The sequence below is a fragment of the Branchiostoma lanceolatum genome, chromosome 10 (assembly GCF_035083965.1).
Source record: "Branchiostoma lanceolatum isolate klBraLanc5 chromosome 10, klBraLanc5.hap2, whole genome shotgun sequence".
Classification (NCBI taxonomy): domain Eukaryota; kingdom Metazoa; phylum Chordata; class Leptocardii; order Amphioxiformes; family Branchiostomatidae; genus Branchiostoma; species Branchiostoma lanceolatum.
Window position 1 is genome coordinate 10662080 of NC_089731.1, and position 14181 is coordinate 10676260.

The 14181-nt window shown below is 41.0% G+C and overlaps 2 protein-coding genes across 3 annotated transcripts in view; both read right to left on the minus strand.

The window, feature by feature from the left end:
- Window positions 1–14181, minus strand: part of LOC136443058 (uncharacterized) — a 33613-nt gene that overhangs the window by 13127 nt on the left and 6305 nt on the right. The window lies entirely within an intron of this gene.
- Window positions 346–13320, minus strand: LOC136443059 (RNA-binding protein with serine-rich domain 1-like). Of its 2 annotated transcripts, XM_066440124.1 has the most exons (6): window positions 12954–13320; window positions 4466–4523; window positions 3713–3790; window positions 2886–2984; window positions 2389–2592; window positions 346–2169 (listed from the first exon to the last, which is right to left on the minus strand). In XM_066440124.1, exons 2-6 carry the CDS (start codon window positions 4512–4514, stop codon window positions 2012–2014), a joined length of 588 nt encoding a protein of 195 aa, XP_066296221.1. In that variant the 5' UTR covers window positions 4515–4523; window positions 12954–13320; the 3' UTR covers window positions 346–2011. The 2 variants fall into 2 exon arrangements, with proteins under 2 accessions (XP_066296221.1, XP_066296222.1); XM_066440125.1 differs by lacking the exon at window positions 3713–3790 and having other exon boundaries at window positions 12954–13316.

Here is a 14181-nt window from a genome sequence, read left to right on the forward strand (position 1 = left end):
CATGTACATGTAGGAGTTGTATGTAACCTTGGCGAGTTGGCGAGGGAAGTCGCGCGTCTGTCATGACTGGAGTTGTGGGAGTTCCAAATCGCGCGGAAGGATCATGTGCCTTGGCAAATCGCTGTTATACCGACAGAAACCGGCGGAAACTGGGAAAAACCAGTCTGAGTGAAGATTAACCCTGCAGCATGTTACACTATGAAAGCCGTAAGACGAAATGTGCTGCTTAGGAGACGCGGAAACATCGTAAATTGTACACATAAAATGCCGTGTAAATACAACGTACTGTACTGTGATGCAAACAACATGCAGTGTATAGACACCATGCAGAAATCGGAAAATAGATGTAGAAAGACACTGTATGATGCCATTTATTTGACCAATGGTACACAGGCACATAGCGTGACGACTTTACAGTCACATACATTTACATACAGAAGCCTCATAACGGCCATAGTGTCATCCAGTGGACAAGATAGATTACATATAAACATTCAATGCATTAGTAAAAAAGATTATCTGTTCCTTCTTCAGTATCACCTAATAGATAAACACTGGCGTTTCGTCATCGTTCACAACGTAGTAAACTGGCACGGATTTAAACTTTAATCCAACATACATGTTGTAACAGTCGCTTTCTCCTAGAGAGACATATCTCGTCTAGACAACACAGCTGGGCATTTTCTTTAAGAACACACATCCATCATCATATACTCTATTTAATCTCCAGAAGAAATTCACATATTTGGAAGAAGTTGTTGCATTCGTCAGAGGAGAGGGTATCATATATCCGACTCTAACTCCAGGTAGGGGTGTAGCAAATTTTGAAGAAGATGTTTCTGACGGAATAGAGAATGAGAGGAAGACCCAACAATTCTAGTCAAAACACTTACTTATATTAATTCCAGGTAGTTGCGAAACTTCTTTAAAGTGTTGGTTAAGATTCTTCTTCCCTTTTCTCTTGGTTAGGACTAATACAAAATAATAGACGTAAAATGCAGGGGCATTTAACAAGTTAAGGTGTCAAACTGCCATCAAAATTGACCAAAATGACTCTCCAATATGAAGATTTACCCTTGTTTACCGTGTTTACCGACCTGTCATGACTGTGTTTTAGTTTCTACAAATCTGACCAGTCCTCTACCTATCCACACACATCTCTTTAGACTCATTGGTATTCAATGTCGTATTCCCTAGAATGCATCTATATATGTATACCGTATATATCAAACGACATTAAAACTTTATAAGGCTTACACATGGCTGGCACTGACACTGGTTTTGGTCCCACGTAATGAAAAGTTTCTTCTTTACTTTATGTCTCCACAAAGTACAACAAGTTGTTACAAAGGCAACATCAAGTACATCAAGTTAGATAGTGTACATCTACGATATGTGTCGCGTATATGTATATAAAAGATCACAAATGTTCCACCGTCCTTGTCTTTTTCACCTCTATTTTAGTCTATTTATCGACTGAGCAATCGCTCTTCCACGGCCCTGCTAAAATCGCAGACAAACTGGGTCCGAATTTCACAAACTAAAGAAAATGATCTCACTCTTTTTCAATTGTGCTGTGATCACTTCATGATTTTTTCAAAGCCACGTGCATTTATGGCACGCTGAGATTTGCTCTTTTGGCACAAAGATGTTATTCATTAAAATAACGTGGTTTAGATCCCTTGATCCGTGCGCGAAATTATAAGAAGAAAATTACTGTTCACTTGGTGTGAAAAGTGTACTCTACAATATCAAACATCAACGTCTACATAAATAACTGTCTCCAAAACATTGCATTTACATTGCTCAATCATAGCAATTATCATCACGCAGCAATATGCAATATGCATAATAAGTTTGAACTCAAAGACCTACCCTTCACCACTCCCTATCATATGCCTTCTTTCCCCTTTGACGTTCTAGGTATCGTCTTGTTGCTTTTTCTTGTAAAAAAACAATTAAAGACAAATAGGTAAGCTGGCTTTTTCAGTTCCTCGACACAACTTTGCCTCTACGTAAAGTATGAGATGAAAGATTTTCCATCATTCGTTCTCTTCCCGCTGGATTTTCTGGACCCCGCCGAACCTCTCCGGGAACTTCCGGTGCTGGCCGTGCGTCTCACGGAACCACCCGACTGCCGCCCCGATCCGCTTCGGCTGCTTCCAGTACCTGACGAAAATTTACGATTACTCTATGGCAAGGAAAATAATATACAGACACAATGACACGATTGAGCATGCACACAGAGTGTCATAGATATGTATAATGTATGGTCGTGACATGAATACTACTTGAGAAAGGTGTAGCTTACGATATGCTGGAGGGAAAATTAAAGCTTGTACAACTGACAAATATCTTTAAAAAAAGCTATGAACTCAAGACGCTTACTGCAAGTCCTGCTGGCCTGCCTGTGACCACCGCCCGAATCCCGGGAGTTACTCCGCTTCTTTCTCCCAGCATCCTCTCCGCCTGCCCAGCTTCCCATGACCACTTGCGACCTGTCTTTGGGCTTGCCCTTCGGTCTTCTTTCCTGTTCGTCCCTGGACGGAACCCGGAAGGACCGTCTCAAACTGTCCTTCAAGCCGGAGAAGCCTGGAAACAATATTTCAGACATTTCAAGTCATCATCAGTCGGTTTTGGTTGGGATTTTAGGAGACCTTTGAGCAAGGATGCTACGAAATCTTGAGCAAGCTAAGGATGCTACGAAATCTTGAGCAAGGATGCTACGAAATCTTGAGCAAGGATGCTACGAAATCTTGAGCAAGGATGCTACGAAATCTCACTTTTTTAGTAGATGACAATGATTAATGTACTAAGCATGGTCATAGGCAACAGTATTTAACTTTCACAATGACCGGTAAGTTTGGTATAGGATACAAACTTACTATGACTCTTTTCTTTAGTCTTCTCCCGAACATCCTCCTCTGATCTAGACATCCCGAATTGGAGAGATCCGGAACTTCTGGCTCGTCCGTTCCTGGGTCCTACAGAGGGGAGATGTTGTTAACACGTAGCCTCCGTTGCAGTCCTTCCCGCAGCGATTTTTTTCAATTTCTTTTTTGGGGGGGAGGGGGTCGGCGCCGCGTATCTGCATGGGATCCAGGTCTACAGCGGACACAGGGGCGGGGCGGATACGGGATCCCAAGCAGATACGCGGCGCCTCCCCCCAAAAAAATTGAAAAAAAATCGCTGCGGGAAGGACTGCAACGGAGGGTAGTTAACACGCCCTTTTCACAAGAGGCTGCGACCGCACTGCAACCGCGCTGAGCGACCACAAATTTCACATGGTGGCTCAACGAATTTCATAGATAAGAATGAATCTTTTTACGTGTTGCGTGTTTTATTATCTCTTGAATAATAATTTTACATCTTGCATCATATTTCAAATAGGAAATCAAGGCTCACACGAATCAAATTTTGGTCGCTGTAAGGTCGCTAGACCATCGCCGTCAAATGGAAAGGGAGCCTAAGGGCGTGGGAAGACCGTAGCCATAGACACTGGAAGAGCCAAATCCGTAGGACAGCAGGAAATATTGATATTTGATAGGTAGGCAAGAAATTATTCTACTTCACAGCTCCTTTATGAGAATTTCACGTCCTTTACGAAATTTATGGTACTCAAAACTTCGCCGGACGGAAAAAATAAAAGAGAACAAAGGACTGTAAAAATGCAACAAAAGAAACAAAAATGTATGAACATGTCGGACTCAACTGGTCGTGCGATGGTTGTTTCTGTCCTCATGCGAGAATCTGCTCAGAATTTCGTCAAACTTTGGTTTGTTGTCGGAATCTGTAAATCAAATAACGAACAGAAATAAAGTATAGTACTGTACAGAAAGGAATAAAACCGCAAGTAAACATGAATATTCCCAAAGCTTAGGATTGTGGCTTACAACAACATCTAATGTTTTCTTTTCTGTTGCAATATACATTATCTCTGTAACATCGCCAATTTATAGGGTAAATGTTCTGTCTTTGGAGACGTCTGAATAGATTGGGCCTTGAGATACATCATTATCCCGGCGTTTCAATCCCATTTGGTAACCATTAACTTGCCATAAAGTGTAATGGTAATCGTACCAATGTGGCGTTGGTGTCTCTAGGCTCCCGTTGTAAGTACAATGACCATATGTGAGGCCACAAATCTTTAGATAAACAATCACCAACAAAGAGTGGAATGATGGTCACCAACTATATATAAGTGCTAACCTTATCTGATGAGCAAAAATTTCCGCCTTTTGCGACTGTTTTCTTTGACTGCCCATAATATAAAAGCCTGGTCGAAAGGCTGACTACTGCAAGAAACAGACGACCCTGGAGACAGATGTCCATCTTCCTTGCTATCTTGCCCCCCCCCCCCCAACGACCCGGAGGTCAAGGGACTAGGTAGGTAGTATAAAAGGCCACGCAGATCAGATTTCAGGTCAGTTAGTATATGTAAATGAAAATGTGCATTAAAACTTACTGGAGTCTCCATGACGTTTTCCGCCGCCCTGGCTCTGCAAATTCCCCATCTCAGGGACCTGGAATAAAGAATATAGATATACAACTTATAGGGGTAATGAACTTTGCCACTCCTTACCGCATGGTGGCGTTGCTGCACAAATGCGGTCCCAAACGTGACGTAAAATCAACATCATCCACAGGGTACTCTTTGGTACTTATATATACGTTAATAACGAATGCTTTTTGGCAGACGATCTACTCTTTGTGATAAAAATTAAACATTTTTACAATGATATCATCGGAAGTGTACAAGTTTGCTTGCTTGCTGTGAAATATATCTTAGGAGTTTATTTGTTCCATAAAAGTTTAGAATTCATGCGATGTAATATGGTTCTAACTCCTTTACACGGGGAAGGATACCCACAATAAAACAATTCCATATTCCACATCCACTAGTTCCTTCCAGCACAAGCTCTTACCATTTATCAAAAGGCCTGGGGCCTGGATACATCCGTGGGAAATACAGTTGAGTAATTTATAGTGCTTACCACTTATAAAGTAAAATGTTAATGGCGTAGATCAATCTTGACATGGTTCGGGGTATTTCAACCTTTCTGTGACTCATCCTATCGTCATAGCGGGAAGCAATCTGGTTACCCTGACCCTCCCGGATAATTACACCTTCTCGTGCTTGTAACAACTTCGTAAAAATATACCTACAAATTGAAGACTTCAAAATGTTACCTATGTATTCAATCATTCGTTCATTCCAACATAAAGTGTTACTAGAAAATTGATAAGGTGAAAGTTTTATGTCAGCTGATATATCTGTCTTGGGAGTATGCTAGATTCTAATATTATACCCTTGTGGGTGATTAAAAGATATTGGAAGCGTATGGAAATCCTGAGGTATCGTTAGGACTGTGGACATGCTGCTATGCTGCCGCAGGCCTATTAAGGTAATGTACAAGTGTGTACTGGGAACGCCATGTCCTCAACACACGGTTTACGGACTGGTCATATTCCGTGATTTATGATGTTTGTATTTAGTTTCATATTTCAAGCTGAGATGCAAAAACAAATAAGCGTATCTACAGTCATGATATGAATAGAAAATAATCACTTCAAGAATTCATTACATTTTTATGGCCTCTCTGAAAACCAGCACTCAGTCACTAAATGCGCTACCCTAGTAAAAGAAAACAGAAATAAATGGATAGATATTGAGATTATAAGTAAAATGCTAGGCTAGATTCTACAACCCAAATTGTGGTGACTGATAAGGGATATAAATGAAGACCAGGAAAGTGACTAATGATCACAAACTTTCATCAGCGTTTACTGATGTTTATCAGCGTTAAAGACACACCATTCAAACCTCCACGGCGCTAGAGTAGCACTTCTAGTCAAGGCCGAACGTCTCAAACTACTTACACAAGCCGGAAAACATGGATAACAAGTCAAACTCTTCTCCTACCGGAAAGCCCTTTCGACATCAATTCGTGTTCAGTTCTGCATGCAGGATTCTGGAGAACTAATAGCTTGTACATCATTTTGCTGCTAGGCTTTATCGGAGCATCTATCTCGTGGCGACAGCTGCTTTACTTGATAAAGGCGGCAACATGTCTTGGCGACGAAGAACCGACAGGCTCGTATATCTAAAATGAAGGCTGATAGATGTTTTGGACCTCCTAAGTTGCACGAAAAGGCAGTTATTGACGAAAAATATGACGATTGACTTAGCAAACTGGACAGTAACAGCGGTCAAACTTGCAAGTCATGCTCACCTGACATAGACAACGTTAAGAACCTGAACAGAAATGGATGGTTCCTCTCGACAGTGGATCAGCTATCGCGACATTGATATATCACGCTCTTAGACGCTAACTCAGTTCAAAAACGAAAGTCAGACAAAATCAATTACGTGACCTATATTTTGATATTTTCTGTATTCAGTGAAGTGAACTTTCTTGTGAAGCGTTAATAATTGACTTGTAAATGGCAGACACAATTACAAGCTTCTATCGTCTGCCTTTAACCTATTCGACATGTTATCCAATTCACTCTTAAGCAGCTGAAGTCATAAAACATTCGTAGTGCCATTTGGGGTGTACGGAAGGTAAAATTTTCCCCTTTTCATAAGTTGCAAGCTTGAGATTACCATTTGTCAAGGGAAGGAACGCATTTGTACGTCTACACCAATTTGAAACGTCCAGGAAGCGCAAAACTAGCCCTGAACATGGTGAATTACAAGGTACGGCGAGAAAGTCTGTTCATGATTCAGACTCCCGCAGGGTCTTCACGTTATTTCGCCAGTTTCTATGCCATCAAAGGTGCAGATGTGCGCATTTTACTCAAATCAGCATTCAGCGTGTACTTCAGCTTTCTTTTCAGCGTTTATATCGTACCAATTTCAACCCATTAGTTCTTTGGAGAATAGCACGCCATCACTGGTGAATGCAATGTCGGTTGTGCGTCCAATTTTTAACTAGTACTTCTACTGCATACAGATTGATGTTCACTTTGCTGATAATATCCACACTATACATCTAAGAGAAGCTTTAAAGGCACCCAGAGCATTTTACGAGGCCTGAAAACTGGAAATATTCTAGTTGCTGTAATCTTTATGAAATTGACATTCAATGCCACTGTTTACCACATTTGCGTGCAGCTTTCTTTTCAAAAGTGCTCAAAAACGGCACAAAAATAAGATACATGGTGATCTTTTAGTTACACGCGCCTAGTGTAAATAGACCGATACCATAGCCCCGCCCACCTCCGTCAAAACGTAGAAATGCAAAATTAAAACATAAAAATGCAAATATTTGACGGACATGCAGTCACTCTCTCATTGGTCGAACCGCTAATTGTGACAGACAGTCAGGATCAGTCTATTAGGGTTTGGATTTTCTATCAGTTCTCACCACACAACGACATCGTATCTTTGCTCCTTTAATGTCCATATGTAATGGCAAAGTGTTATTGAAACATATTATGTGTAGGAATGACTAGAAATTGGAATTTTTTTTAAATTCAAGTTTCAAGCCTCATAAAATGCTCTGGATGCCTTTAATGTGGTCCTAGCATTACTTTTTCTACGTGGAACGGGTGATGACTTTGTTAGAAAGGTATTTAACAAAGATTAACACTTAAACCATCTACATGTCAAAAATTGTGACGATCGGTTAACCCCTTCCCTAGCTATTATTTTTCAAAGTCTGAAATAAAATCTGCCCCTGTAGTAAAAAAAATATCGCTAGGGGGCCCAAACTTTCACAACTTACTCTCCCTCCAAAGAGCTATCTACCACTCAAAAAGCATGGCCATAGCTTGTCATGATCAGATTACGAGGTATCCAAACCGGAAGTTCCACTGCAGTACTATAGCGAGCCGCTAGGGGGCCCAAAATCTAATCATTTCGAGCTCTTATCAAGACCTACCCACATACCGACGATCAGGCCCACATAACCGAAAACATAACCTTATTGACGAAGGTAAAAAGTGATCACATATTACCTACGCTTTAGGTATATATATATACAAATTGTCTTCTCAACGCACCGCTGGGGAGCAGTCATTTTCAAAGAAACTGTTTTTTTCATTCGTGACGTATGGGGAGAATGTTATCTTTTAATTATATGGATATATGCAATAAATCATTACCTATAATAGCTTTTATGACACTAGGAAATTGAGTAGGACAAGGCTGTAAATTCAATTACACGCCTTTGTCTCGTTATGTCTCATTCAACTCTGTATCCCTCAACTGTATTTTTTGCAGTGAATCATGACAAATAGTCTGCTTAGTTGCCCATTAAGTAAGGATGTACACGTCCCAAAGCCTGTCTTTTATTACTGTATACTACAAATCCGACGTTTGGCCGCCTGGCGTTACTTCATGAATCAAATGGCAGTGGGAACTAAAGCGGATATCCAACTGACGCTGTGGCACGTTGGCGACCTCGCTGCGGCCGTGCGATTTGACAGAGCGCGTAAAAAATTCCATTGATATAAAAACATACATTCCTTCCTGACACAGCATACTGTTACCAACATATTGTATTCTAGAGAGTTAGCATGTACAATATTCTATAGACTATTTTACTGTTAGTCATGTCATATATCAGATTAGTTCTCTATATCTGTAAACAATTAGCAATAGCTCGATTCTCATGTACGTAAGTTGCCATACATTGTACCAGCTACAATTATCGCGCAATAAACTTCTTCTTCTTCAACAAAACGAATCTTTTGATGCTTTGTGTTTTGTTGTATTTTTAGTCATACTTCCACAAAGTAACACAAATCCAATTTACGACGCAGTGACGCCGCCAACGATCCGCAGCCCAGTAAGATATCATCTTAAGAAAATTTGACGTGAACGTTGACAGAGTAATAACGTAAGGACGGGTACGTGAGCCCACTGGGCGCCCTAGCTGTCCATCCATGAAAATGGCGAATGATTGCATGAAAGTGTCTGTATTCATTCAAATTCCCATGTGAAGAAATACCCGTCAAGTGCTTAAACTAAGATGGATACGGGTTCTCTGCACCAAGACCTCATGATGTGACGTGATTTGACAACGAAACACATAAAGTTCTCGACTTGACTGTGCTCCAAACAATCTGATATTTTCAAAGTCAAATGAACTCCTAGGGGTATCAATAAAAAGGGGTTCTACTCATGGATCAAAAGGTCATGGCATTAGCGTCATGTAAGAAAATTCAATTTTTGTGCCTTTTGTGCCCCGAACACCCTTTACTTACGGTGAATCACCGTAGACATAAGGGTCAAAAGGTCAATAGTCGGTGGAATGGAGATAGCCGAGGGGCTTGCAAAGTAAGACGGACGCAGTGGGACCTGTAGCGCTCGCCAGGCCCTGGATAAAACAGCACGAAATGGTGATAACACTAGAGAGATACAGCGCCAAGGCAGGTTCCCAATACTTCATAAGAGATCCAAAGCGGCACTCGGTGCGCTCGGTGCAAAGCTGGCTCTGAATAACAACGTTCAGCATTATTACTTTTTTTTTGCTTAAAAGTTTGGGGCGTTGAAAAGATAGGGCCGCTGTCAATAGTTTCCTTACCTGGCCCAACACTTTTAAAGTTCAAGAATGGCTACATGAAATAGACTCTAACTGAGAATTTAGAATGCAATATCCAACGAAACTAGACATTTAGAAACACATTCAGCTGCAAGTGTTTACCTGAGTTGTAAGAGATCTATGCACATATAGACTGCTTCAACAATTAGAGCATGAATAGACGCTCAATTACCTATCTGACCCAATGAAAACAGTGTTCTGACATTTGCCGGTTCTTCAATCAACCAATGAAAGACATGTCAGCACATTTGATGGATGGTGAGTTCAATTGAAATCGTACACCAGTATTGCTTCCGAATGCTTAGGAAGTAGGCACACCCCGATTATTATGTGACCTAATGTTTCGAGCAAATTAGGCGTAAATAATCCATTCCCACTCGTTGTCATAACATACATTAGATGCGTTTTCTTCCTGCGTGGTTAAATTGTTTCTATTATTACCTAAATGGAGTTGTTCTCATAAACAATTTAAAGTAATATTTCAGTTTTAGTTGCCGTTGTGACATCTGTAATGACTCCACGTCAATTGGCATCCCGAGTTTATCAGTTGCAAGAGATGCATGCTAACAACTTTCACCAACTACCGGGTAACTAGACTCCGTAGAGTTATTTGCCTCTGTTGATAGCCTCCTCCCTCCCCCTACCATGTCCGGGAGACAATTTGCAACTTGTTTCACTCAAGCAGGTACGCTGGTAATGGGCTCGAAGTACATTCCGTGTCAGAACATATCAATCGCGAAGTCTCAGGCGGCAATTGTCAGATAAGATATACGTACCATCTTTGTGATGAATTCTTCAGCAACTCATCCGTGAACGCCCTCATATCAGCATCCCTTTTCATACATATATAGCAGCATTTATTCCGGTTCTAAATCTCACTGTTATCTAGCTAATGATAAGGATGTAGGTTACTTTCAATAAAGCAAGTGGTTTCTATTTGCGGAGAGAAGAAGATAAGAGACGAAGTAATGGAAGTTTTAGATTGTCTAGGCGAGCGTTGAAACATGGCCACGACATGCCGCAATGGATAATGAAAGAAGTGAACCGTGGGCGATTTGTAAAGTGGTGCCCTGGATTTTTGGCTGCCTTGCACCCGATATCACTCATGACAGGTTTTTATTAGGGCTTTTTGGTTGCAAGGGAGAGGTCAAAAGCAATATAGTCATGTTTTGGACCAAAGTACTTCCAACATGGAATTCTGCAACTGTATATATAAACGGCTAGTTGTGATTATAGAGGCATTCCAAGCTGTTGGAGATGTACTTGAAAATATCGCAACTTTGACACTGGTCAAACATGTTTTGCTTTTATAAGGTTGCTTTCTCAAACTATAGCAAGGAAGCCATAGGATATCAGCGTTGGAAGAACGACAGCATATTCTAAACCACTGCAAAGCATTGCGTGGAAAAAATCATCCAGAACCTAGTAACAAAACAACGCCTTGCAATTAAAAAGTAACACTGTCAGATCTTGGGACTATGGCCTGGATAAATATCGTCCATCAAGCCAGCCTTTGTTACTAGAATGACCCATAAAGTTTATCTCAAACCATTATCAAGTAATAGACGGATGACTCCACCCAAATCAACTCTGACAATCTCCGATGTTAACATAAAACTGGCAAGACTCCATTAACAGGCAATAGGGGTGAAAAGGCAGTACCATAAAAGGTAAACAATCCTGTCAAGACACGGGTGAAATTGAAAACTGTCTAGTTAACCTACCCCATGGCAAGGTTTATAAAGAAGACATGTTCGAAGTCATGAAGGTGCCAGAAGTTTCAAATTATATGATAACTTCACCCCCACGCAGGTAGACAACCCAATATTACCACCCGGACACACGCTGTGTGGTCATAACTTGGTGGGTAATTCTACCATAACAGTTTTGGCATGTACTGACAGACGATGTAAGCCTTCAAGCTGCCAACTACATACGAATTGGGCGCAGTGCAACCGTTTAATTTCTCATCGGCAATCCCATTTCATGTTTCTGTTTATGATTTTCAAATCCACGGAGAACACGGCTGCCCAGACTGTTCAGCGTAGCAGAAAGCTGAACTTGTGAGAAATACAGATTCTTACCAAGTAGTCTGAGGTTTGATGGTATGCTGGTCACGACTCTTTAAGGAACTCAACTTGAGTGAACGTGATATACGAGCACAAGGCGACCATACAGATTCATCCCTGCTTCATTTTCACGTTCCAGTAGAATCATACGCGTGATAATAAATGTCGCATTCAGCACGGATACACGAATGGTTGTCAGGTGGAAATATATGTATTCACAACGCTATATATTACTCCTGAATGTCTGAAAAGAACATATCATTCATATCGTACCAACCATATTCGACTCCATACTGTATTTCTAGACCGCTGTTGTAAACTTTACTTTGTATTCAACACCAGGAACAGAAACGCTTCTTTTCATAAAGTAATCTAAGATATCAACGGCTCCAATGCTTTCAAATCCCGAAATAATAGCCACTAACAAAGCTTTTCGGATGACAAATTTGCGAATGAGAATGATGGTAACGTTTCAATTCAATCTGCAAATCCTTCTGAATAGCTGGTAGCGAATGGGTTTGATATCTTTTGCTAGCCTCGCGCAAACAATGGTGGTTATATAAATAAATAAGCACCAATAACAGAAACAGTGGGCATTTTTTAACACCAGCACACGGTCGAAAACACCTGCAAAAATGTTGACTCAGATTAAATACAGAAATGTCAGCGAGTAAGACAGAAAAGCTAGATATATGGTCATGGTTCTGTCATGATATACTGAATATACAGAGTTACGCCCTATATAAAGAAATCCCACCAGAAATACTCTGGGAAGGAAAGACAAAGAAAGAAGAACCCTATCATGTCATGGCGGTAATACCGTTCTGACAGCTGAACAAAAACAGGTAAACACATAGCGGATGCAGACCGCGGATTGGAATGTCATCAACTCAAGCGAGAAACGTTTGCAGCGAAGGATAAAGGACTAGATAAAACCGATGACCTCATTATTCAATCACTTATCTAGGCCAAAAGCTTTTGGAAGTATTAACCTAACAGAAATGGCGTCCTGGTTGTGTCATTTTCTTCTGTAGATCTGGACATTTCCTGTAAACCCTTTTATAACACAGATATCTGCGCATACATTACACATCGCTTTGTGGGCATGCACAACAATACAACTATATCTTGTTACCGTAGAGCATTGAAAAAGATAAACAGGAGTTGTCCCCAGAATTCTTCTGAAGCAATAATCTTCTACATGAGGCAGATTAGGCGTTTAGAAATGCGAGAAATAGAGGAATAAGATTTCTAGACTCTGCCGTACATCACAAGCATCGAGAATAACGTTAACAACAGGAGTAAATGTGCGACTCAAGGATGTTCAACTCACCAAAGTGAGAGTACAGCGCTGTTAGGCGTACGGAGGATATGGAGACGAGAGAAGAACCGGGCGCGAAGCTGCTGAGCGTGTTTATCCCAGATCCACACTCATACGGACCTACAACAAACCAGCGATTGCAAGTCCTTCCGTAATAAGATGTCGAACTCAACAGGCTCTCCGGATCAGCCAATCACCTGTTGCGGCCCGAGGTTTTGGAGAACCCTTTGCACACGACTGCTCCGAGAGATAGAAAGCGTTTTCAGTGCGTTATCGCGAGGGCGTTAAGTCGTCAAGTCGCCCTGATGCAGATTGCACTGACCCGTTTCTATCGACACGGTGCATGCACGGGGGATCCGACTTACACGAGCCACCGGAGATGCCATCACAAATCGCATATAATTAGGGACAGTCATTTTACAGTAAGTGAAGGTCACTTCGAAGTAATTTCAGAGAAATATTGACTATTGAGATTTATTCATGTCGTTAATAACCAAGAACAACAACTCGCTCATTGGGCGGCGGTCACGTGATGTAAATGACGCAATGAATTTTTGGAAGAAGGCTATGTCATCCATTTTGTTCCCGCATCATGCAATTAATCTTAAAGTAAAGATCAGTGCGACTGGCATGTCTTGTTTATATTCACCAGGTGTTACAAAGGAAAAAGATCAAGAAATATGTAAGACATTCCTTCGGGAAAGCTTGACATACATATCAGCCATTGGCTGCATGACTTCTGAAAAGGAAAATATGTATTAAACTTACATATCTTAAGCCAAAGCGGTTGTATAAAACCTCCTTGCTTAAGCCCATATACATCAACTAGGGGTGTACTCCCGGGCCTCTGTTCAATTTTGATAAGATAGAATTTTGAACCTTTCATAGCCTAATGGTGATGCATCTAACACTGATCTGCATTGAGTGTAGTTGTACAGAGTTACTATATTAGGAAGCCATTCCCTAAGCCCCGCTATGTAAAACGCATCACTGAACCTAACGCTGCAAATGGGTGGATGCGGGCGGTAGCACCACTGTTTGTTAGAAAGATCCTGGGTAGGGTCACTGAATAGCATCTGCTGTCGTCTTTTTTAGGAGGATTTACATGCTGATGGTTGAAACGTGAAACCTTGACGGTACAAAGTGCCCTGAGATGAAGATTAGAATGTGCGCATGGATTACTGACGGAGTGTTGTACTTGGATGTTTATATGAATAATGATGATAATCTTTATTGCATA

What these genes read in the sequence shown, in the direction of transcription:
- LOC136443059 (XM_066440124.1), bottom strand. Translation starts at nt 4,514, where the DNA reads ATGGGGAATTTGCAGAGCCAGGGCGGCGGAAAACGTCATGGAGACTCC. An exon ending in GACTAAAGAAAAGAGTCATA is followed by an intron (nt 2,593 to 2,885) that starts GTAAGTTTGTAT and finishes TATTGTTTCCAG; the next exon opens with GCTTCTCCGGCTTGAAGGAC. An exon ending in GCAGGCCAGCAGGACTTGCA is followed by an intron (nt 2,170 to 2,388) that starts GTAAGCGTCTTG and finishes AATTTTCGTCAG; the next exon opens with GTACTGGAAGCAGCCGAAGC.